At 51.6% G+C, this 24,239-nt stretch overlaps 1 protein-coding gene and 1 non-coding gene across 5 annotated transcripts; one reads left to right on the top strand and one right to left on the bottom strand.

The window, feature by feature from the left end:
- Positions 1 to 7,319: 7,319 nt before the first annotated feature.
- Positions 7,320 to 23,061, bottom strand: CARD19 (caspase recruitment domain family member 19). Of its 4 annotated transcripts, none has more exons than XM_055579070.1 (6): positions 22,621 to 23,030; positions 11,232 to 11,451; positions 9,434 to 9,591; positions 8,169 to 8,228; positions 7,852 to 7,923; positions 7,320 to 7,584 (listed from the first exon to the last, which is right to left on the bottom strand). In XM_055579070.1, the coding sequence occupies exons 1-6, from the start codon at positions 22,625 to 22,627 to the stop codon at positions 7,469 to 7,471; spliced, it is 633 nt and encodes a 210-aa protein (XP_055435045.1). In that variant the 5' UTR covers positions 22,628 to 23,030; the 3' UTR covers positions 7,320 to 7,468. The 4 variants fall into 4 exon arrangements, with proteins under 4 accessions (XP_055435045.1, XP_055435047.1, XP_055435046.1 ...); XM_055579072.1 differs by having other exon boundaries at positions 9,438 to 9,591; positions 11,309 to 11,451; positions 22,621 to 22,824; XM_055579071.1 differs by lacking the exon at positions 8,169 to 8,228 and having other exon boundaries at positions 22,621 to 23,061.
- Positions 13,965 to 14,091, top strand: LOC129651942 (small nucleolar RNA SNORA27). Its single transcript, XR_008714433.1, has one exon. It is a non-coding gene; the product is annotated as a small nucleolar RNA SNORA27 (small nucleolar RNA).
- Positions 23,062 to 24,239: the final 1,178 nt, after the last annotated feature.

Below are 24,239 nucleotides of genomic sequence, written 5' to 3'. Positions count from 1 at the left end.
ACATGCCCAACTAGCTCCCTTCTATACCCACAGTACTGGATCAAGGAGAGTGGGGCTGATGCCAAGCCAGCCTCGACCCTGCAGAGACACCAGTGAGGGCCAGGTGCTGTCTCTGGGGGCTCACAGAGCCGCCTCTCACGTGGCTGGGACCCCCAGCTCCCTCAGTCCACCCTGTGACCACTAGGGCCTGAGCCCTCACTCTCAACCCCCTTGTCATCTCCTTTCTGACCCTTGCTGGCCCAATTCCCTCATCTCAAGTCAGCAAAGCCTTCACCTGGGCCTCTCCAGGTGGGATACCTGAGAACTCCCTCCAAGCAACTGGAGCCTGGGGAGGGGATGCAGCCCCCAGGAGCTCCCAAGGCCCCTCCCCCATCACTTCTCTTGCCCTCCCCACTCTGAGCCTGGGGCAGCTCCACAGACATTCAGATGACCCCGTAGTCTTCTGTGGGGCTGAAAGATGAGCACAGAGTGATTGATAAACAAGAGTGCTTATGGGTGAGATGATCTAATCTGAGCTTTGCTTTAAAGTGAATAACTCAGGAAAAAGGTACAGGAAAATGGAGGAAGCAAGATTGGAAGTGCTGGGGACTGCAGAGCTGGGGCTCCAGAGCCAGCTCTCTGCTCTTCTGAGTGTCTGAATGTCCCGTAAAGAAGACTACTAAAGGTGATTCACATGTGGGATGAGATCCCTGAAGAAGCAAGACCAGCAGGTGGGCAGTGGGTGGACACGTGTGCCCAGAGGAGCCGATGAGCCTGGGCCAACCTGGTCAGAGGAGGGCAGATGCACAGCTGTCAGGTGGCTAGGCCCTGGGAGCAAGCAGTAGAGAGGCCAATCTCTGCGGCTGGTCACCGTGAGCACCTTGGCTGTCTCATTGCCAGGAAGCAGCAGGGGTCAGTCTCCTGGCTGTGAACCTGCCCCACTACCTGGCCCTCATGGTGGATCCAAGGTGGTATCTGGGCCCATGCCCCCAGGTCCAGCCCCACTCAGGGCTCTACACAAGTGGAGACTGCCCAGCACCATAGCCCTGGGGTAGCCTGAAGCTGTCTCTGGCTTGTGGTGTGGGATGCCTGACAGCCACACCAGGGGGATGCCAGCCTGTGTGGACCATGGACATGGCCAGCAGATGGCTGAGTTCCTCCTTTGGCCAGGACAGGAAGTTTGCCTAGACCTGACCAGATAGGGTAAGCCCCAGATGGCTGGATGGGTCCTAGGTCACCAAATCAGGCTGGCCTCTACAGGCACTAGGGGCATTGTGCATTCAGCCGCTGACAGCCTCTGCCCCAGCTGCTCCCCCACAGGTATACCTGACAGCCCCTGATCTCCCCACCCACCAGCACCCAGGCTCATGTCAACAGACCCGGCCCCCGACCCTCACTCTGGATGTACCTCTGTCTCAGGGCCTTGGCTTGTGCTGCAGCTCTCTAGGTTCAGGGCTGTGCCCTGAGGTCTTCCCTGCTGGCCCTCCTGACCCCTGCTTCTGGTCACTGTCATGGCGGGCCATTTGGGTTTGCTCTGCCTTTGATGTCATCGGTCACATCACTGCCCACAGTGTCCCCCTGGGGCCCTCATCTGAGCCCTGACTACCCCCACGTCATCTGGCCCATGATCAGGGCTGTTGCCTGAGAAGTAGGGTCCTGCTCACCATCTCCCTGAAGGCTAAGGGAGCTCTGCCTGAGCTGGGGAAGGAGGCGGACCCTTAATCATACTTGTAGTTCTATTTGATCTGCTCCGGCCCTTCCACTTGATGCAACCACTCAAAGCCTGTGCTCAGCACTGTGTCTGGCATACTTAGTCTAGGTACTTAGTACATGTCTACAACAGATCCACTCCTCAAGTTCCAAGCTCTGCACATGTGTTACAGTGGCCAAGGGATAGACAAAAAAAACAGGGCCCAGAGAGTCAGTCAGGGCCAAGCCCTGCTGGGCAGCTGCCCCATCTGGGGACCCCACTCTGTCATCCCGGGGGAAGGCAGAGACCCTGAAAGTAAGCAAGGGGCTCGAGGAGTAAGAAGCAAGGAAATGTACGTGCCGAGTTGGGAGACTCCACAGAGGGACATACACACAGGGAAGTCAAGTGAGGGAGCCCTCAAGACTGATGCTCCTGGACCCAGGACCAGGAGGGAGCCCTGTGGAAGGACAAACCTGTGGTGCACGAACCCCGAGGCCACATGAGCTGGGGCTGGCCTTAAAGGAGTGTAGGATGGTCAGTGTGGGGAAAGGGGAAGTCATGAAGAGCTAGGAATTGGGGCGACTGAGGGAGCTGGGAGGATTTTGTGCTTCCTTGTTTTACAATATACAGAGATGATGATAGATGGAGGACAAAAAGATTATAGATTGATGGACAGATGGATGGAAGACAGATAGATGACAAATAAATAGGTATAGATAGATGACAGATAGGGGTAGGGATAGATGAGTCATCCCAGGTCACCCTGGGGTTCTCCTCCCCTGACTCTCCATCCCCAGTGTCCACCCTTCAAGGCCCAGGCCCAGTTGATCTGAGAAAGTTAGGCCAGGATGGGCTGGGCTGGGTGGACTTCCGCTGCAGGATTGAGTGGTTCCTTCCTTCCACACTTGCCACACCCACCCACCCAGTTCCCTTTCTCTCAGGCATCTTTTCTCCCACCTGCTTTTAATGGAATTTAATTCCTCTTTTCTCACTACGTTACTTTTAAGAATTCACGATCAGAATGTTCTAGCATTTTTCTTCTCTCTCTCAAGTATTTATTTCAGGGGAAACTAAGCTAACTAAGCTGCTGGATCTCCATGTGGCCCAGGGAAGATGCCCCATGGCAGCAGTGCCCTAGGCCTCAATGCCCTCTGAGGGGATATGGGGTTCCAGCCCTGCCTCCAAGTGGGATAAGAATTGAGGTGCCAGCTGCTACCGAGCCAGCACTGAGGAAGGGCACCAGCTCTACGCTCCGAAACCCCCACACAGTCTACAAGATTGGGGCCCCAGGGCCCAGCCAGCAAGGACCTGACCTGCAAGTTGGTCAGGCCTGGGGTTTGTGCAGAGGTTCTGGGTGTGGGGTGGGCACTCTGAGATAGCTCTCAGAGCACTGACCTGGTGGGCTGAAAATAACCCCAGATTCCAGCAGTGTCAGCACCCCGACCCAGACCTTGTGCCTTCTCCCAGAGGGGGACTCTGCCTTGTGCAAATTGCAGTTGCATTTCCGGCTCCACAAGCAGCGGCCTATTACTTCACTGGGCCTGAAACCACATCCCTGAGAGCATCCAGGGCCCTAACTGCCTCCATCACAGGATCTCTGCTCTTCACACACACACCTCCTTCACAGACACACTTCTCCTGAATGCCCCCAACACTTCCCTCCCTCCCACCCTGCTCACATCCCCCCTCACTCCCCTCCCAACACCGGGGAGCTCTTCCCCACCCAGGCAGACTGGAGATGGGACAGTCACCCCGGCACTGTGGTAGCTGAGGATCTACTCTTCTTACTAGAGTTTGGTGGGGGACTTTCCCAGTTGAGGTGGCATTTTACCAAAGATCTGAAGGTTGAGTAGATGGGGGGAGTGGTTAGTAGTCTTCCAGATGGGGGAATAGCATGTGCAAAGGTGGGGGGTATGGATCATGAGCAGTTCCAGTTGTTGAGCTATGGAGGTAGGGACAGGGGACAGAAGGTTAAGGGCCTGTCCCAGGGGGCCAGCAAGACTGGCCCTTGGCATCTTTCACACCTTGATGGACTTAATTCATTACAGGTCATGGTTACTGAGCAAGTAGTTGGCAGGGGGCCCTCATGGGGATAGGTGCTGTGCCTAGACATGGATACCCCATTGTTCCACCTCCCCCAGTCCCAGCCTAGGAGTGGGGTCATTGTATGGCTGCCACAAGCCAGGGGCAAGCTGATGGAAGAGGGGCCTGGCTGGTGGTCTGGGCTGTTGCCATAGACTTTAGTTGTGGGCACGGGGTCCAGGCACAGTTGGAGAAGGGGCCATTGAGGCTGGGATCCACGGAGGGGGTCCAAGAACAGCCTGAACTCAAGGGCTGCTTTGGACCACCAGGGCAAGGCCTTGGGTGGGTCATTGCTGGAAGGAGAAAGTCAGCAGTCACAAGAAGTGGCCCAGCTGCAGCCAAGGGAATAGGTGCCCTGGACTACCACAGCTCACCAGCTCACCTGAGACCTGGGACCGGCACTGACTGACCCTTGCTCAGGGGATGGACCCTGCCACAGGGCCTTGGGGGTAAGTACCAGGACCTTCCCTGCAACATTCTGATTCTGGGATGTCCCCTCAAAGGTACTTCTACTTAATAGTTCAGGACTGCTAATAGCAAAGGACTATATTCCGGGGGGTATATAAGTAACATTTATTTCAGGAGATTGGAAGACTGAGATCCAGGCACTGGCTTGTTTGGTGTCTGCTTTGCCTGCACCCTACACACAGCGGCCTCACTTACCCAGATGTCTCTATCACCTACAGTCAGGCATCTGGCGCCTTTACCCAGTGGTGCCCTTTACCTAGTTCTGTCACTTTCACTGGGCACGTGTCACTTTTACCCAAGCACGTCTGTCAGAGAGCAAGACAAACATCAGTAATACCTCGGCATCTGCCCAGGAAGCAACTTCCCCTGGGAATCAGGATCTTACCTGTTTAGTGGGTGGAAGGGCTGCAGACTGGACAGGATGTGCTGGGCTGGCCTTAGGGTTCTGCTGACCTCCTACCTTCTGAGCTTGGAGTCCAGAAACTAGTTCCTTGATCTGTATGGCTAGCCAGTACAGCGGGCACTCTCTGCAGCAGTAAAAGCAGTTTACACGGGGCACTGTCTGCAAGGGATCTGGAGTGCAGTGCATCCTTACAGCTCTGAGGAGGGAGGGTAGTGGATATGTTCACAGCATCATTCACCCTAGACCCTGAGTGAGGAACCTTCATGTGGTTCCAGCCTTTGAGGGCTCTGTTCAGCTCACATGGCTCAGGGTGCTCATTTCACCCAATGAAGGTCTGTTCCAGAGAAACATGCTCTAGCTGCACCTTTAGCACAACTTTAGTGGTTATTCATGAAGCCATTTCCAGAAAACAGCACTTGGAGCAGTGCTATCCAGCTCAGGATATCCATGCTCAAGGAGGGGTCCTGTCTCTTTGAATAGATGGGTCAACTAACACTCAGAGTCTGGAGACACACCCCCCAGGACTGGCAGGGCAGAGATGGAAGAGCTAGTGGTAAGCCATGATGTCCTGGGCTTCAGGGCGGGCAGGAGGGCTCCTCTGCCTGGCTCTCCCATGCCCTGGCCCTCACTTTAATGACTGGGCATACAAATGAGTGAATGAACCCACAGGCTGACTGAATGAGGGCCAGGGACCACGTCGTGAAGCCAATCCTTCTGCTTCCCATCTCGTTTCCCTCCCACATGCTTTCAGAGACTGAGACAAGGGAGTGGAACCCCTCCTGAGGGCCTGCCCAATGGCAGCATCATTCCTGGTGTCAGCCTGCGGTGCCTCTGGAAATCCCCTGTGGAAAACGCAAGCACATGATGGTTCTCGGGTTGACATACTTCTGTTTCCCCAGAAAGCGGCTGGAGGGGAAGGAGATGACAGAGGGAGGCAACAGGGAGAGGGATTCATCTGGGCCCAGCCCAGGCCCCAGCGGCCCATGCCTTGTGCGTGCGCACATGTGAATCTGAGCACTGTACACACGTCTCACATCTGTGTGCATGTGTGTGTGTGCGCGCACGTGGGGAGGGCACTCTCAGGTGCTGTGTGGTCCTGGGCGCTGAGCTTCAGCTCCCTCACTGGTAATGAGGGTGGTGACAGGGCTCCCCAGAGGACAGGGGCCATGCAGCCACAGCCTGGAGGGCAGTGGGCACCCATGGCCCAGCAGTGGGGACTCGGCTCATGGGGCCCCCAGGGCCAAAGGTAGAGCGCCAAGCCCGCTTGGACATGTACACTCACCCTTCTGTGTCCACAAGGACTTTTCTATGACAAGATCCTAAGCCTGAGGCCAGGAGGTGAGACAGATGGGTACAAACTCCCTGGCTGAGGGGACAGGCCCATCTCCCCAAGGCAATTACAGGGCTTGACTCTGAGAACAAGGGGCTGTGTGGGTCCAACAAAGGGCTCCCCCAGGCCGTTAGGGGAGGGCGTGAGGAGCCAGAGCTGAAGACTTCAAATGGCACAATTACACTTTTCATCTCTAGAAGTCCTAGAGGGTTCTGTGTACTCTGTCTTAACCTCCTCTCCACCTGGGATCAGGGATAAGATTTTGTGTTCATTTCTAGGCTCTGACCGTACATGTGTCCCTGACCCCCAAAGCCAAGGTCATCGCTTCCCCAGGAGGGAGGGGCTCCGTCTCCCGGATAGTGGGGTCTGAGGAGCCTCACAGGGCCCAGGAACTGGGTGTTGGCTCTGGTGACTAGACAGAGACAAGAGGGCTGATAGGGGGTATCTCCCTGGGACATGTCATAGGAAGGGAATGAAGGTGGTGGTCGAGCCCCTCACGTGCTGGGTCCTCCTTTCTTGGCTCAGTGGCCTCTTCTTTCAGTCTCAGCGTCTTCATCAGGAAAGCAAGGGCAGCAGCCCCCACCTTCTGGGGCGCTGGGAGGAGTCAAAGCAACACATGCAGCACTAGAGCATCACAAGGCATTTGGCTGGTGCCCCGCCACGGCCCTCCACTAACAGCCTGGGGTTTGGCCACACGCAAGCCCCTTGTTCTGAGCCGAGCCCTGTGACTGCCTTGGGGACAAGGGCCCGTCCCCTCAGCCAGGGAGCTTGTACCCATCTGTCTCACCTCCTGGCCTCAGGCTCAGGATCTTGTCACGGAAATGTCCCTGCGCACATCCAAGAGGGCTCGGTGCTCCACCTTTGGCCCTGGCGGCCCTGTGAGCCGAGGGAGGGTAACAGAGCAGTCCAGAGGGCCTGCCTATGGGGGTATAGCTCAGGGGCAGAGCATTTGACTGCAGAGGGCCTGCCTGTCCATCCTCCGGGCCTGGGGCTGAGGACTGGGACAGAGAGCAGATGGGGGGCAGGTGTGGGGACCAACAGTGCTCCAGGTGGGGGATGGCAAGAAGGGCTCAAGGTAGGAGTTCTGGAGAGAAGCAGTGGAAGGAGGCCCCAGAAGGAGGGGACAGGACATGCGGCAGGGTTACATCTGGAAGAGGGCACTGGGAGACAGCCGGGGACATTTGGGGTTGGGTAGTCCACACAGAGGGATGAGACCCAGGCTCAGAGGAGTCCGGGAAGGCAGCCTGGGCAGGACCTGGGTCTTGGGTTGGACTCAGGAAGTGAAGAACCCACAGGATCAACCTTAGTTAGAGACGCTGTCATGTCTTGAATTGGAATCATCTAGAAAACACTCCTGAGAGAAGGGATGAGACTCAAACATTTAATATTGTTGAACACCTCTGTACAATGAAAGTAAAGTGCTTATTACAGAAATTATAAATAGCAAGAAATAAACACTTAGGAAAGAAGCAAGCCCCTGGAGAGCAAACACACAGGTGGGCAGGGCTGGGGTCGGTCAGAGGCCCCCCAGGTCATCTGTGAGAAAGGCCAGCAGGAAGCGGCTGACGTGCCTGTCAATAATGACAGGGGAGAAGCCCAGGACACGCCGGGCCCCTGGAAGCACCTTGGGGTCTAGAAGACAAGGGGGTCTCAGAACTCCTCAAGAAGGTACCTTCTCTCACCCTCGCAGCATCACCAGCCCACACCTGAGTGATGTGGGGTCCCCATGCACTGCTCCCACCCAGGACCTGGACAAGGTCAGCATGGCAGGAAAGGGACGGCAGGCATGCCACACTGGGTCACAAGGGGGGGCCCCAGGTGTGGGCCTCCGTCCATCTGGCAGGGCTCAGCCCCAGGGCGTGGGGAGGACTGGCCGAGGCCTGGCCCGGCATCACTCACCTGGAGGGCAGCAGTAGATGAGAAGCGCCAGGCCTGCGGCCAGGCCGAGGCAGGTCAGGAAGGCCACAGGTCCTGGGGAGAAATGCGCATGAGCAGCTCCCCGAGCCCTGAGGGGCGGGGAGGGGTCCAGAGGCCTCGAGGACAGGCTCACACCCTGTGCTGGGGTCAGCCAGGCAGGGATACCCCTAGCGAGCACCCTAAGGGGATCTGTCCAATGGGCAGCCAGGACTGGAACCCAAGTTGGAATGAGAAGCCCCCGAGACAGAGGTGGAGCCCTGGGTCAGGGGACAGAGAAAAGGGAAGTGGGAGGCGGTTACCCCTGTCACTGAGCTCACAGCTTGCGTTGCCCGAGTCTAGCTCTGTGCAATCTGAGTTCTCTGGAAACAAAATCACAGGGCGTGGTTAGTCATGGGGGAGCTGGAGAGTAGCCTGCCATCGAGAAACCAAGGGGGCCGCCAAGGCCCCTCCCCACAGACCACCCAGGCCCCTTGGGTTGTGCGGGTGCTGAGCCCTCCATGCTGTGTCTGGGGCAGTGGGTGGGGGAGGGGGGGCAGTCAGCACCAGGGAAGGACCCCTGCACAGTCTGGGGTCTTCTCCTTTTGTCCACTTCATGGGAACTTGAGGACCATGGGATGGGGATTTCATTGTTCCCTGGCAATCACAAGGCACCCAACAGTGCAAACACCTGCCTGTCCCAAGTCCAATGGTGCTGAGTGAAGGCAGGGCGCCCTTTCTCTTCCCCAGACCTCCCTGGGGCTCCCCAGTCAACCAGCTCCTTGATAACCCTGAGGGCACCCTGGAAGGTCCCTGACTCCAGGCAGGGCTGTGTGGTCCTGACAGCTGGGGTGACAGGGCTGTTCCATGCCGCAGCTCAGGGCCCAGGCCTGCCAGCCTGTGCTTGGGGCCCCCGGTCCAGCTGAGTGGCCTGAGGTGAGCCACCTCTGCCCTCACAGCCTCCAGCCTTTCATGTGAGGATTGAGGGACAGTACCCACTCCCCCTGGGGACCTGGGTGCAGAGGCCTCAAGACTGAGCTGCCACCCCTACCTGTGCCTTCCCTGTACCCATCCTGGCAGATCAGAGGATCCCTCTCAAGCCTCCTGGGTCATGGGCTGGCACTTCTAAACCAAAACACATTGTCCTGGACCAGCCATCTGTGCCAGAGACTACTGTACAGAAACATCCACACCATGAGGCTCTACCTGGGTGAAAGTAGATACAACCTCTGTCGTGGGAGGCTGTTCACTCAAGGCTGGTATAGCCTACAGCTGTGAGCTAGTTCTGATCAGAAGTGTAAGAATTCCCAGGCTCATTAGATTATAGAGGAAACGGTAGGACTACATGCACAAGATACTTTTGTGTAAGAAATAAATAGCACAAGAAAAAGGGAGACAGAGAGAAGGAGAGAGACACATACAGTGACATGGAGAGACAGAGACAGGGAGCCTTGGAGACAGAGATATCTGTGTTGTCTGAAATAATCTCTCTACACTCTCTGAGGGTCACACAAGACACAACCAGAGGGTTGTCTCTGGTGAAGGGCTGAACAAGGAGATGTCAAGGCCAGGGGGCTGGGACACGCACTTACGCAGGGCGTGCCGGCTAGGCAAGCAGCTGTGCAGGGGCTGGGCGTGGATGTACAGGGCCCGGTAGAACTCCTGGCAATCCCGCTCACCGCTCCGCTGCAGGTGGCCCAAGAGGTCGCAGAGACGCACTCGCAGAGACAACTTGGGGTTCCGGAACTGGAGGAGGAAGGGGCACAGAGAGATCAGGCTGGAGGACTCTGGATTCACCCCCCAGCCCCAGCATTCTCAATGGCTGTGATGCCACCTTCGTGGCTGGAACAACCATGGGGAGGTAGCAATTGATACCAAAGACTCAACCACTCCCATGCGGTGCCCAAGACTGTGCTACATGGCCACTAATCCTTGCACTCCCATTGGAGGCCTCGACAGGTCACCAAGAAAGATGGTGGTGACATTATTCCAAGTGTGGAAACTTAGCGGCTTGCTAACTTGGTTTTCCCACGTGTAAAAAAGGAAATAATAAACCCACACGGTACGATCATTATAGGGAACCTTCAAGGTAATGGCATAAATGATAACTTCTAGTAGTTCATAGTCTACAGGAATGTGATTTGAGTTTTAAAAAATATATCAAGGGTTGTTCAGTCACTTCAGTCGTGTCCGACTCTGTGCGATCCCATAGACGGCAGCCCACCAGGCTCCCCCGTCCCTGGGATTCTCCAGGCAAGAACACTGGAGTGGGTTGCCATTTCCTTCTCCAATGCATGAAAGTGAAAAGTGAAAGTGAAGTCGCTCAGTCGTGTCTGACTCTCAGCGACCCCCTGGACTGCAGCCTGCCAGGCTCCTCTGTCCATGGGATTTTCCAGGCAAGAGTACTGGAGTGGGGTGCCATTGCCTTCTCCGATATCAAGGGTTAAGGAGAAAAAAAGGTGGCTTTTTCGATGTGGCTGACTGAAACATATGTGGTTGTAAAGGTCAATGGACAGGGTACCTGCACCGACTCCCAGAACATGGAGGCTATGGCCGGTGCTGCCACCTGCTGGTGGGGGACCATTCTACCAGAAACTAGAGTTGAACCACAAAAGGACAGAAACGCAAAGCAAAGGCAGGTGTGCAGCAGAAACCATGGGTACCTACGAGGAAAGGAACCGTGGGGGTGTGTGTGTGTGCAGTTTCCTTTTTCTCATGTCACCATCTGAAGCTTTTCAAAATTTTTTTAAAATAGTGAATGCATATTAGACTTTTAATTACAAGACAGAAATTTGAGCCCCTATTTTTCAACTTACTGGACTACGTTTATAACTCAACAAGCATCTGAGCCAGTAGCAGGGTGTGGGTGGATTCTAGCTCTGTCGAGGATCAATATCATCTGTCCCCTGGAGAGGCCTCAACCCTCCAGAGAGCCCTGCATGTGGCCCCAAGAGAAGGGTTCGCTCTGTCACCCAGCTGGGAGGCAGGTCATGTGCCCCAGAGCCCCAGCTAGTCTCTGGCACCCACCCCCACTGCCACAAGGGAGCCAGAGAAGTGGGTGGGGTGCACAAGGAGCACCCACTCTCATCCAGTGTCCCCGAACAGGACGGGCCAGATCACACCCAAGATGATTGCCCATTTTGAACTTTTGGAAGATGCTGAGTGAAGAGTTCTGCAGCACTCAGTAGAGTCTGGTATCCCTGCTCCCCTCCCACCCTGGTACTCCCCTGTTCCCCCTCCCAGGTCTGTCTCATGTTGTCACACCTCTTCTGTGATCCTCCAGCATTTCTGAAAGGGGCTAGAAGTTCTGATGACATCTAAAGAGACTAAAGCTCAAAAAAATGATGTTCTAGGCCTAAGGTCACCCCAAGGAGATAGGTTTTCACCTCCAAGCTGTCCTGCCCCCCGCTTCTCCCAGCCCAGAGAGGAAGGGATGGGAGAGCAGCCTCAGGTTCCTTGGCACCTTTTCCGCGTCCTTGTTGCTGAGGATCTGTGGATAGTAGCGGTTTAGCTGGAGGATAATCCTGTCCACCTGCTGCTCACTCAGGCGTCCGAGACTGGTGAGGAAAGGAGTGTCCTGGACTAGGCGATCACAGTAGGTTTGCTCTGAAACAGAAGCAGAGAACACAGAAGGACATGAGCCAGCACAGCCCAAGGAGGAGGTGTTGAGTCCCACACACCATGAAACAGCCATGGCAGGGACTCCTCACAGGAAGGTCCTGTGCCCACCAAAAGGTGTACCAGCGGTAAGCATCTGGACAACTGCTGACATCCCAACTCATGCAAAGCCCAGGAATCCCCCATGTCATGCCAATCCCCTTGCAAAAGAGTGGGGTGGGTGGGTGCAGTGATAAAGGTACAGAGTGCTCAAGAGCAGAGCAGAGCCTCTGGTTCCTCCTCTCTTCTATGCCTGAGAGCTTATCACAAAAAAACTCAGAAGGGTGAAGAGTCTTCTGTCTGCAGGGTCCCCCAGTGCTCTCTGGAAATAGGCAGGCCTGAGGAAGGACACAGCAGCACAGAGAAGGCCCAACTCCAAAGCTCCTACAGCCACTGTTGTCGTGGGAACAGGAGACACACAGACAGAAGCACAGGGTTTAGAGCGGCCCGGCCACTTTTCGCTGGCATGGCCACCAGACATAGTATCTGCAAGGCCTTGGGAAGCTGCCACAAACAGCAGACCAACACGCCTGCTACCCAGGAGGCTGGGAAATGCTTTTCCTTTTGTTTTTTTCTTTCAGAATCATCATTAAAACATCACTGTTACACTATCTTTCCCATTAAGAATGTCCCTTAGAATGACAAAACTTTAAAGGCAGGGAGTGGATGGGAAGAAGTTGGTGGGCAGATGGCAAAGAATCTCTGAGGAAGGGTCCCAAGGCCCTGCAGCCCTAGCTACCTGAACAAGTGCACCACCTTACCTATGTAAGGCAGCTTGTCCTGTTTCCTGGTGGACCCAGGGGATGCGGGGTTGGTGTGCGGGCAGGCAGAGCTATATAGGAGGAGTTTCTGTATGTGACTGAAGTTAAGCTGGTATCGATTCAAATTAGACAGCTGTAACCTTACAATATTAAACATAACCCCCATGGTAACCACAAAGAAAATGTCCACGGAATATACACAAAAGAACATCAAAATGTGTTACTACAGAAAATCAACACAAAAGGAAGTAATGGAAGAAATGAAGGACAAAAAAGCTACAAGACATACAGAAAACAAACAGCAAAAAGGTAGAAACAAGTTGTCCTTTATCAGTAATTAAATGTAAATGGATTAAACTCTCTAATCAAAAGACACAGACTGACAGAATAGATTTGTGATACTGTGATTTACAGTAAGATGAAATGGCAATCCATTCCAGCACTCTTGCCTGGAAAATCCCATGGACAGAGGAGACTGATAGGCTACAGTCCATGGGATTGCAAAGAGTTGGACATGACTGAGCGACTTCACTTTCCTATATTCACTCAGTCGTGTCTGACTCTTTGCAACCCATGGACTATGCAGTCCATGGAATTCTCCAGGCCAGGATACTGGAGTGGGTAGCCTTTCCCTTCCCCAGGGGATCTTCCCAACCCAGGGATAGAACCCAGGTCTCCCGCATTGTAGGCAGATTCTTTACCAGCTGAGCCACCAGGGAAGCTCATGCCTACCTAAGGAAGCCTCCATAACCTTCCCCCAACCAAAGCAGGGTTTGGAGCACCTCCCAGTTACTAAACGCATGGAGGTGCCTGGGAGGAGCATGGAAGCTCCATGCCCCTTCTCACATGTTTTGCCCTGTGTATCTCTTCCACCTGGATGTTCACTTGTATCCTTGAAATATCCTTTGTAACAAACTGTGAATAGTAAGTGTTTTCCTGAGTTCTGTGAACTGCTCTAGCAAATGACAGTCAGGGGAAATCTGATTTATAGCCAGTCAGTTAGAAGCACAGGGAGCATCCTGGACTGGTGACTGGCATTTCAAGTGGGGGCAATCTTGTGGGACTGAGCCTAAAGTGAACCTATGGGATCTGACACTCTCCAGATAGATGGTGTAAGAATTGAGTTAAATTTATAGGACACCCAGTTGGTGTCCACCAAAGAACTGGAAAATTGCTTGACAGAGGAAACCCCCACACACATTTGGTAACCAAAAGTGTCAGAAATAAAAGTGTTGAGAAATATGCATCGAGAAAAGAAACGCAAGAAGGCAAAGTGGTTGTCTGAGGAGACCTTACAAATAGCTGAGGAAAGAAGAGAAGCGAAATGCAAGGGAAAAAGGGAAAGATGTACCCAACTGAATGCAGGGTTCCAGAGAATGGCAAGGAGAGATAAGAAGGCCTTCTTAAATGAACAGTGCAAAGTAATAGAGGAAAACAAATAGAATGGGAAGACTAGAGATTTCTTCAAGAAAATTGGAGATATCAAGGGAGCATTTCATGCAAAGATGGACATGATTAGGGACAGAAATGGTATAAGGACCTAACAGAAACAGAAGAGATTAAGAAGAAGTGGCAAGAATACACAGAAGAACTATAGCAAAAAGGGTTTAATGACCCAGATAATCACGATGGTACAGTCACTCATCTAGAGCCAGACATTCTGGAGTGTGAAGTCAAGTGGGCCTTAAGAAGCATTACTACACACCCACTTTCACTCTGCCAATTGGACTTATGTCTTTATTGGTCATTCAAGTGGGGCAAAGGAAATAACCTTTTAAAACTCAGGCAGACTGGGTGTTTGTCTTGTAACCTGTCAGAGGAAACATTGTAAAAGAAAAAAAAAAGAAGCATTACTACAAACAAAGCTAGTGGAGGTGACAGAAGTCCAGCTGAGTTATTTCAAATCCTAAAGGATTTTAAAGTGCTGCATTCAATATGTCAGCAAATTTGGAAAACTCAGCAGTGACCACAGGACTGGAAAAGGTCAGTTTTCAATTCAATCCGAAAGAAGAGCAAGGCCAAAGAACATGTAATCTACTGTACTATTTATTGCGCTCATTTCACATGCTAGCACGGTTACGCTCAAAATCCTTGAAGCTAGGCTTCAGCAGTATGTGAACTGAGAACTTCCAGATGTACAAGCTGGGTTTAGAAAAAAGCAGAGGAATCAGAGATCAAATTGTTGACATTCACTGGCTCGCAGAGAAAGCAAGGGAATTCCAGAAAAACATCTACTTCTGCTTCATTGACTATGCTAAAGCCTTTGACTGCGTGGATCGCAACACACTGTGGAAAATTCTTAAAAGAAATGGGAATATCAGACCACTTTACCTGTCTCCTGAGAAACCTGTATGTGGGTTAAAAAGCAACAACTAAAACAGGACATGGAACAACTGACTGGTTCACAACTGGGAAAGGAGTGCAACAAGGCTGTATATTGTCACCCTTATTTAACTTAAATACTTATTTACTTAATATTTACTTTAACTTAAATGCAGAGTACATCATGTAAAATGTTGGGCTGGATGAATCACAAGCTGGAATCAAGATTGCTGGAAGAGATATCAACAACCTCAGATATGAAGATAATACCACTCTAGTGACAGACAGTGAAGAGGAACTAAAGAGCCTCTTGATGAGGGTGAAAGAGGACAGTGAAAAAGCTGGCTTGAAACTCAACATTCAAAACATTAAGATCATGGCATTCTGGTCCGTCACTTCACAGCAAACAGAAGGGGGAAAAAGTGGGAGCAGTGACAGATTTAATTTTCTTGGGCTCTAAAATCACTGTGTATGGTGACTGCAGCCATGAAATTTAAAAATCCTTGCTCCCTGGAAGAAAAGCTATGAGAAACCTAGACAGCGCATTAAAAAGCAGACACATCATTTGCCAACAAAGGTCCGCCTAGTCAAAGCTATGGTTTTTCCAGTAGTCATGTACGGATGTGAGAATTGGACCATAAAGAAGGCTAAGTGTTGATCTGATGCTTTCAAATTTGGTACTGGAGAAGACTTTTGAGAGTTCCTTGGACTGCAAGGAGATCAAACCAGTCAATCCAAAAGGAAATAAACCCTGAAAGTTCACTGGAAGGACTGATGCTGAAGCTCCAATACTTTGTCCACCTGACGCAAAGAGCTGACTCATTGGAAAAGGTACTGATGCTGGGAAAGACTGAAGGCGAAGGAGAAGGGGCTGGCAGAGGATGAGATGGTTAGACAGCATCACTGACTCAATGCACATGGATGTGAGCAAACTCTGGGAGAGAATGGAGGACAGGGGAGCTTGGCATGCTACAGTCCATGAGGTCGAAAAGAGTTGGACATGACTTAGCAACTGAACAACATATTGAGAAAGCCCGCATGGAGCATGAAGACCCAGTGCAGCCAACAACAACAAAACCAGTGCCCTCCTTAAAGCAGCCTATATAAGTGTTGACCCTTTCTGGCCAGGCTTGTCTGCAAGGGCTTTGGCCAGTGTCAACATCGGGAGCCTCATCTGCCATGTGGGGGCTGGTGGATCTGCCGCTAGCAGCTGGCGCTGCACCAGCCGTAGGTCCAGTCCTCTTCACCACTGCTGCCCTAGCTGAGGAGAAGAAAGCAGAGGCAAAGAAATAAGAATCTGAAAAGTCTAATGATGCCATGGGCTTTGGTCTTTTTGACAAATTTCTTCAGTAACACATTCAATAAAACGCTGAACTCTTAAAAAAGAACTTAAAAAAGGAATAAAACACTTAGAAATAAATTTAACCAAGGAGATGGAAGACTTGTACACTGATCAACAAAACACTACTCAAAGAAATGCTAAAAGATACAAATAAATGGAAAGACATTCCACGTCCATGGGTTGGAAGACTTAATATTGTGAAGATGACAATAATACCCAAAGTGATCCAGGAATTCAATGTGACCCCTATCCAAACTGCAATAAATCTTTTTTTATCTTTTTTTCATCCTAAAATTCATATGGGATCTCAAGGGACTTGTACAGCCAAAACAATCCTGAAAAAAGAACAAAGTGGATGATTCACACTTCCTCATTTCAAAATTTACTACAAAGCTACAGGAATCAAAACTGTGGTACTGACATACAGACCAATGTAATAGACTAGAAAGTCCAGAAATTAACCCTATTTTGAGTTAAAAAAAAAAAAGTGAAAAGACAGTCTATAGAATGGGAGAAAATATTTGCAAAGCATATATCTGGTTAGGGATTAACATATATAGAAAGAGAGAGAATATAAAAACAACTCCTACAACTCAACAACAAAAAAAATCCTACAAAATAACCAATACAACGATGAGCAAAATACTTGAACAGGTATTTCTCCAAAGGTGGACAAATGACTGCTAAGTACATGAAAAGATGCTCAACATCACTAGTCATTAGCAAAAAGCAAGTCAAAATACAATGAGATACCACTTCATACTCATTAGGGTAAAATAAATATATGGAGAGAGGGAATATGAATATGAGGATGAGGATAAACTGGAACTCTCTTGCACTCCGTGGGCAGGTAAAATGGTATAGCTACTATGGAAAACAGTATGGCTGTTCTTCAAAAAGTTAAATACATCCACAATTCCATTCCTGGGTATACACTCAAAAGAATTCAAAGCAGAGACTCAAACAGATATGTGCACGTCACGTTCAGAGTAGCATTTATTCACAAAAGCCAAAAGGTAAAAACAACCCAAGTGTCCACAGACAGATGAACAGATAGACAAAATATGGTATACATACAATGGAATACTATACAATCATAAGAAGAAACGGAATTCTAATACATGGGTTCAAAAACATGGATGAACCATGAAAACACTATTCTAAGTGAAATAAATTAGACACAAAAGGACAAATGAAGAGAAGTGTTATGTTAGTTGCTCAGTCGTGTCTGACTCTTTGTGACCCCATAGACTGTAACCCACAAGCTCCTCCGTCCATGGGATTTTCCCGGCAAGAATACTGGAGTGGGTTGCCATTTCCTTCTCCAGGGGATCTTCCTGACCCAGGGATCAAACCCGGGTCTCCAGCATTGCAGGCAGACTCTTTACCATTTGAGCCACCGGGGAAGCCCATACAAAAGGACAAATGTATTATTCCACTATATGAACTATCTAGAATAATCAAATTCTAAAGACAGAGAAAGTACCATAGTGATTAACAGGGGCTGCAGGTAGGGGTGAAAGGGGAGTTTTTGTTTAATGAGTACACAGTTTCCCTTTCGGATGATGAAAAAGTTCTTGAAATGCACAGTTTCACAGCACTGTGGATGTATTTAATCCCAATGAAATGGTCAAAATGGTAAATTTTATGTTCTGTATATTTTACCACATATATACATATAAATGGACATGAATCTGAGCAAACTCCAGGAGACAGTTGAGGACAGAGGAGCCTGAGCAAGCTTGCAAACAGCCAGTCACGACTTAGCTACTGAACAACAAAATACATATAAAGGTTAGTGGATAATATATTAAACTGTGGTTCAGTTTAATAAGTTACAATGGAATATAACCCAGTGATAAAAAAGACTTACAAAGTTACAAAAAGACATTGAGAAAACAAATGCATTTTGTTAAAGGTTAAAGAAGCCAATTTGAAAAGGCTATATACTATATGATCCCAAGTATATATTTTAGAAAATGCAAAACAATGGAGACAGTAAAAAGATCAGTGGTTGCCAAGGGTTATGGAAGAAGGAGGGATAAATAGATGGAGCACAGATGTTTAACCCAGTAAAACTTCTTGTATGATACTGTAATAGTGGATACTGGACATCATGAATTTTTCAAAACTCATACAGTATACAACACAAGGAATGATCCATCATATTAATATGGACTTTAGTTAGCAACAACTGAAATTAATAATACTGTATCACTATTGGCTTATTGCACACAAATGCAAGATACTAATAATAGAGGAAATGGGGTGGGGGGAGCCCTCTGTGCTATCTGCTCAATTGTCTATAAACTAAAGACGCTCCAAAAATAAATTCTAGTAATTAATAAGAAATACTATTTGGAAATTCCATTGTTGAATTTTTTTTCTTTTAAAATTTTATCTCTTTTATTTTTGGCTGTGCTAGGTCTTCATTGCTGTGCGGGCTCTCCTCCAGTTGTGGTGAGCAGGGGCGACTCTCTAATTGCGGTGCACAGGTTTCTCATTGCAATGGCTTCTCCTGTTGCAGAGCAAGGGCTTTAGGCTGCACGGGGCTCAGCTGTTGCAGCTTCCGGGCTCTAGAGCACAGGCTAAATAGTTGTGGCACAAGGGCTGAGCTGGTCTGCAGTTTGTGGGATCTTCCCAGATCTGGGATAAGTGTCTCCTGCATTGACAGGCAGTTTCTTTACCACTAAGCAACCAGGGAAACCCTCCATTGTTGAATTTTAAAGACAAAAACAACAGTCACAGAAAGGAGATGAATTCTTGGATGGGGTGGTGTTCACTGGAAAGGAGCATGAAGGACTTTCTGGAGTGACAGAAACGTTCTAGCTTGATTTGGCCTGGGCCAGTTGTTCCATGAGTATATACATTTGTCAAAACTTCAGAGAATTTTTCACTAAAAATGAGTGTATTTATAAGTAAACAATACCTCAATAAAGTTGATTTTTAAAAAATAGGGTCACTGAGTTGGAACAAGTAGGGCCTCCTCCCGATTTCTTCCGTGGGCCCAACTCAATAGACCGTTTACCTTTTCATCTCTGTCTCCTGATGCTACCTCCCCCTGGATGGTCTATTCCCCCCAGAATAAGAATTTCTAACTTGTGATTCTCCCAGTCTCTGAAAGTATATTTTGAAGACAGACTTGTCAGCAGCTCCAACATGGTAAAGAAGCCATGGACAGGGATGCAGAGACATCTGTCACCACCACGTGGCAGGACCCTCCTGGCCACCCGGCTTCATCACCTGTAGCCTCTCTGATTAAACAGTTAATAATATTGGCCATAGTTCATAGACTGGGACCCCTGCTTGGGCATTCTGAGAGCTCTGTGCATCATCATTCTTCTATCAGCTCTGCTACACAAGCATGACCACTACCCTCATTTTCAGGAGGAGAAACTGAGGCACAATAAGTAGATAAGGTACCTGCTTAAGACCTCAATCAGCTGGAGAGTGATGGATTGATTTCAGGACCCAGGCACAGTGTTGGGGCCCATTTCTGCCTCTCTGATCAATCTACTAATTAATCATGCAATTTAGCTGCGTCATGTCTGCTTCTGACCAAGCCATGGGCCATCTTGTGTGTGCTGCCAGTGTATGCACTGGCATAGGGCTGGCACACACTAAGCACTCACTAAAGAGTTCGGGAACGAATGGACATAGGTCCAAGGCTCAGGGCAAGGGCTGTCAGTGGACAGTGACCAGCACTTCTGCAGTGGCTCCTCCCACCCTGCAGGCTGCTAGCCAGGGGAGCCGCCACTGGCTGGAGCTGTGAGTCACTTGGCATAATGGCACAGCCTGGGGACCACAGCTCCAGGCTCTGCCGTGCCCTGTGCTTCCTGTGGCCGTTGTGAGCTGTGCACACAAACCACACCCAGGTGGCCATTCACAGGCATGACAAAGCACAAGAAAGGAAACCAGTTTGGCCCCAAGTGACAGTCCCAGACAGTTTTTATAGGAAGGAGGAAGACGAATGCTCTGGCAAAAAAACTCACCAGACCTTCACCAGCAGCCTTTGCTAAGCCCTACCTCCCCCATCGTTGCTTTTTTCTTTGGTTGTGCTGGGTCTTCACTGCTGCATGCAGGCTTTCTTTAGTTGCAGCAAGCAGGGGCTACTCTTGTTTGTAGTGTCTTCTCCTGTTGCAGAATACAGGCTCTAGGCACACGGGCTCAGTAGTTGCAGCGTGCGCGCTCTAGGGCAGGTGGACTCAGCACCTGCAGCACACGGGCTCAGCAGTTGAGGCTCATGGGCTCCAGAGCACAGGCTCAGTAGTTGTGGCGCACGGGCACAGAAGCTCCGTGGTATGTTGAATCCTCCCAGACCAAAGATCAAACCCATGTCCCCTGCACTGGCAGGTGGATTCTTATCCACTGTGTGACCACGGAAGTGCCCCTCCCCCATCACCTTGCCCTACTGGCACCACAAGCATGGTTGGGCTGGCCAACCTGTTAGCCTGACCTGGCACTGGAGGCCCTGTGGGAGCTGGCCTCACTTTCCCTCACCAGGTCTCCCAGCCACTGAGCCAACCCTGCACAGCAACGCCCAACTGCAGCATTCTGCCTCGGATTCCCGGGAACAAGAACACCTCTCCCTATGGTTTCCACCTGGCTAACTCACACTCACTGTCCTCCCCTCAAGAGACTTTCCTGAGTTCCCCACCCACCACCACCCCCAACAAAGTCCAGATGCTTGGGCCTCAACCTCCCCTCTCAAAATGAATCTCCCAGAATCCTCTCCTGTCCCAGTGTCCAACCTGGCCTCAGGCATGGAGCTGCAATGGCCCACTTGCCAGCACACCACAAGGAAGGGGCTGGTTCTGTAGCAACAGTAATTGCTACAGTGATACCTGGTAAGTGTGGGCCCTGCACAGATGCATAAGGCTCCACACGCTCACTCTGCGACCCTTCGTAAGGGCCCCAGAACGAGACAGGTTGCTATTGGTGCATGGAGACAGTAAGCCCGGAACTTGGTACCTACGGCCTTGCAGGCCTGTTCATTTGGCCCTCCCAGGCCTGTACTCTCTGGGCCCTAGTTCCCCATCCCCAAAATGAAGGACTCTGAGGAAAGAGGCCTCTAGAAGCCCAGGACACAGAGACTGTAGGGAGAATGGGGACTGGTGGGCCTGGTCAAGGTCTAGTCCTGGCTCCGCCACTGACTGTCCCAGCAGTCTAGGGCACCTGCCCAAGCTGAGTCTTTGTTTCCTCATTCACACACAGAGATATTCCATACTTCCCCACACAGCAGGCCTGAGGAGCAAGCATCTGATGCAGGACCAGATGCACAGTAGGTACAATAGACCTTTGAACAGTGAGGGGGTTGGGGGACAGACCCTGAGGAGTCAAAAATCCACACATTACAGTCAGTCCTCCATATCCATAATTTTGCATCTGAGAATTCAGCCAACCTCAGGTCAGGTAGTAGTATGTATGCATTGAAAAAAATCCACGTATTTGAAACCATCACATTTGAAACCCTAGGTCAGAGGATCAACTTTACTCAGAAATAGCAGCCACAGATTAAAAACAGTTCAGAGAGACGACAGGGGAGTGAGTAGTACCTGGGGTCTCTTCTGGCTTAGGCTGGTACACTGGTGTCCAGGAAATCACCAGGTTCCTGCCCATCAAATCTTACTTGTATGTGGGACTTAGGCTGGGACTCCAGTGACAGCTACAGAGAGAACAGGGACTTCAGGGGCCTCCCAGACCCTGTGGGTCACCCTAGGTGACTTTTACCTCAGAAGAATTCCCTGAAATAAGGTATGGCTTCTGGAAGCCACCACACTCCTTGATTACACTGGCAGGAACTCTCACTAGCCCGTTACTCTCATGGAGCTTCTCCTACAGGGAAAGGTCCAGAGCAGGATCACTCTGCTCAGGATCAGGAAGGTGGTGGGTGGGTCCCCATTCCGAGAGGCCCTTGGAGGATGGCTGGGCTAGGGACTGCATTCTGGGGAAAAAAAAAGCTGGAGGGGCTGGGGCAGTCCAGATGGGGCACAAAGCCTTGGGAGACAGAGTCTGTGTGCAAGATACCCTCGGGCCTGTCCCTGGACAAGGGGTGCAGCCTGCGAGATGCCAGAGTCCCACAGGTACCACACACTGCCCAGGAAGGCACCACCTGTTGGGCAGACTCCTCAGGGGACTCCTAATAGAAGACACAGCCTTCTATCAGAAGTTTCTATATCTCCTGATAGAAGCACAGTAGACCCCCAGAGAGTATTCCTTACCACCAATTACTTTCACCTCCTAGTGCCAGGCCACAGATCCTCACGCCAGCAGCTCCCCACCTGCAGACATACGTTGGCCTCTGCCCTCCTGGAATCACCCAAGACCTGGTCCCCGCCACTAGAACCTTCAATGGCTTGACCTGGCCTCATAGCACAGAACACGCTAAGGCTCGGCTCCTAACGCTCAGAAGCCTCCAGGGCATGACGTGGCTTTGCCCACCAGAACTCTCCAGAGCTTGTCCATGGCCCCCGCCCCCAAGCACCCTCCTAGACCCGGCCTCGCCTCGCTCCCAAAGAACCCAGCCCTGGGCCGCGCGCCGCTCTGCCGTCGTCCTGTCGACAGGGCACGCAGTTACGGGCAAGGTCACTCGCCGTCGCAGCGAGGAGTGGCATCGGGACACTCGGATCCTACGCGCCACCGTGGCCGCGTGCCTGTCTCCGCATGGCAGGCACGACCCCGGACCGCGCTCACCTGTCATGGCGGCGGCACGCCGTGCATTCGGCCGACCCGACCCGTCCCCCTGCCGCTGTCAGCTCGTGCGGTTGTCCGCGCGTTGCCTGTGGGTCCGGTTGACCGCCTCCCGCTCCGGCCCGCTTTTTCCCGGTGGGCCCCGCCCCTGGTATCCTCTCGGCTAAGCTTTAACCCCGCCCTCACTGAGCCCGCCCCTTCCCGTTAGGCCCCGCCCATGGCGTCGGCGGCGCTGCCGCAGGGTCTAAAACCCCCAGCTTTCCCTGCAGTCCAGCTTCCTAACGCGTGGGATACAGACGCCGCTGAGCCCTTAGCCCCGCCCCTCGCTGGATCCGCCCTTCCGGGAATCCAGGGCCTAGTCTTTGTCAACGCTAGGGCTCTAAACCCTGCCCTCACTGAGCCCCACCCTTGCAGACCTTAACTAGGTTGCGACCACAACCCTGAACCCCGCCCCTCGCTCTGTCCTCATTAGTTACCGGGCCTCCGAAAGCCTTGAGCCTGACTCCCGCCCACAGGAGGTGCCCTCAGCTCCGCCCCTCACTGAGCTCCGCCCCCGCTGCTCTGGGCTAAATCACCGCCGTATCCTGACTCTAAACACCGCCACCACTGTGGCTCCGCCCCCTCGGCGCTAGCTACGTCGCTGAGCGGTCCTGAGCCCCACCCCTCCCTCGAGGCTCACTCGAGCCTCACCACAACTCTGGTTCTACTTCGTTTGTAACCCACGCACTTCTCCCAGTCCTGGCTCCATCTTGGTCTGCCGTGGTCCCGCCCTGTCTTTGCCTGGCGGGCCAGCCAGACTGTAGACATGGTTGAGCTCTTTGCAGCACAGTCAGCGGTGCTTCTGCTTTCCGCGCCGCCAGCCGCCCCCCACCCCCCCCCCCCGCCAACTACCGCGTTCCCCTCTCCCATGAGGAAACTGGAGGATGCTTACTGGAGGGGTTCAGATCAGTTCAGTCGCTCAGTCGTGTCGGACTCTGCGACCCCACGGACTGCAGCACGCCAGGCTTCCCTGTCCATCAACAACTCCCAGAGCTTACTCAAACTGATGTGCATCAAGTCAGTGACGCCATCCAACCATCTCATCCTCTGTCGGCCCCTTCTCCTCTGGCCTTCAATCTTTCCCAGGATCAGGGTCTTTTCTAGTGAGTCAGTTCTTCGCATCAGGTGGCCGGAGTATTGGAGTTTCAGCTTCAGCATCAGTCCTTCCAATGAATATTCAGGACTGATTTCCTTTAGGATTGACTGGTTGGATCTCCTTGCAGTCCAGGTGGGGTCTATCCTAAGCTGGGGGGTACAGCACCTACCTTGGACAGGAAGATTGTGTAACATGACCTGGGGGTGATAGAGGAAGTCCAGGCCTGCTCCAGGTCCTAGGGCGCAGACCTCCCAGAGGGAGGGGGCGTTCTGCCCACCAGTGGAACCGGCCTGACCCCCCGCATTACTCTGCATCATTCTTGCTGGGTCATGACTGCGGACAAAAAAATGTTGCCTGCCATCCCAGTAAAGGTAAATGATACCCACTATTAAGCCATTTGCCTCTGTACCACTCGCTTTGAGGGGAATTTAGGATGGAGAAAAACAAGATACTGGCCTCAGATAGTTGAGATTTGTATTTAAGGAAT

This window comes from Bubalus kerabau, chromosome 4 (genome assembly GCF_029407905.1).
Source record: "Bubalus kerabau isolate K-KA32 ecotype Philippines breed swamp buffalo chromosome 4, PCC_UOA_SB_1v2, whole genome shotgun sequence".
Lineage (NCBI taxonomy): Eukaryota > Metazoa > Chordata > Mammalia > Artiodactyla > Bovidae > Bubalus > Bubalus kerabau.
The sequence above is the reverse complement of the archived record's forward strand: the minus strand, read 5'-3'. Positions and strand labels throughout refer to the sequence as shown.

Coding starts and splice junctions, on each gene's coding strand:
- CARD19 (XM_055579070.1), bottom strand. Junction 8,229..9,433: donor AGCCGGCACGCCCTGCGTAA/GTGCGTGTCCCA, acceptor TTTTGTTTCCAG/AGAACTCAGATTGCACAGAG. Junction 7,585..7,851: donor CATCTACTGCTGCCCTCCAG/GTGAGTGATGCC, acceptor CTTGTCTTCTAG/ACCCCAAGGTGCTTCCAGGG.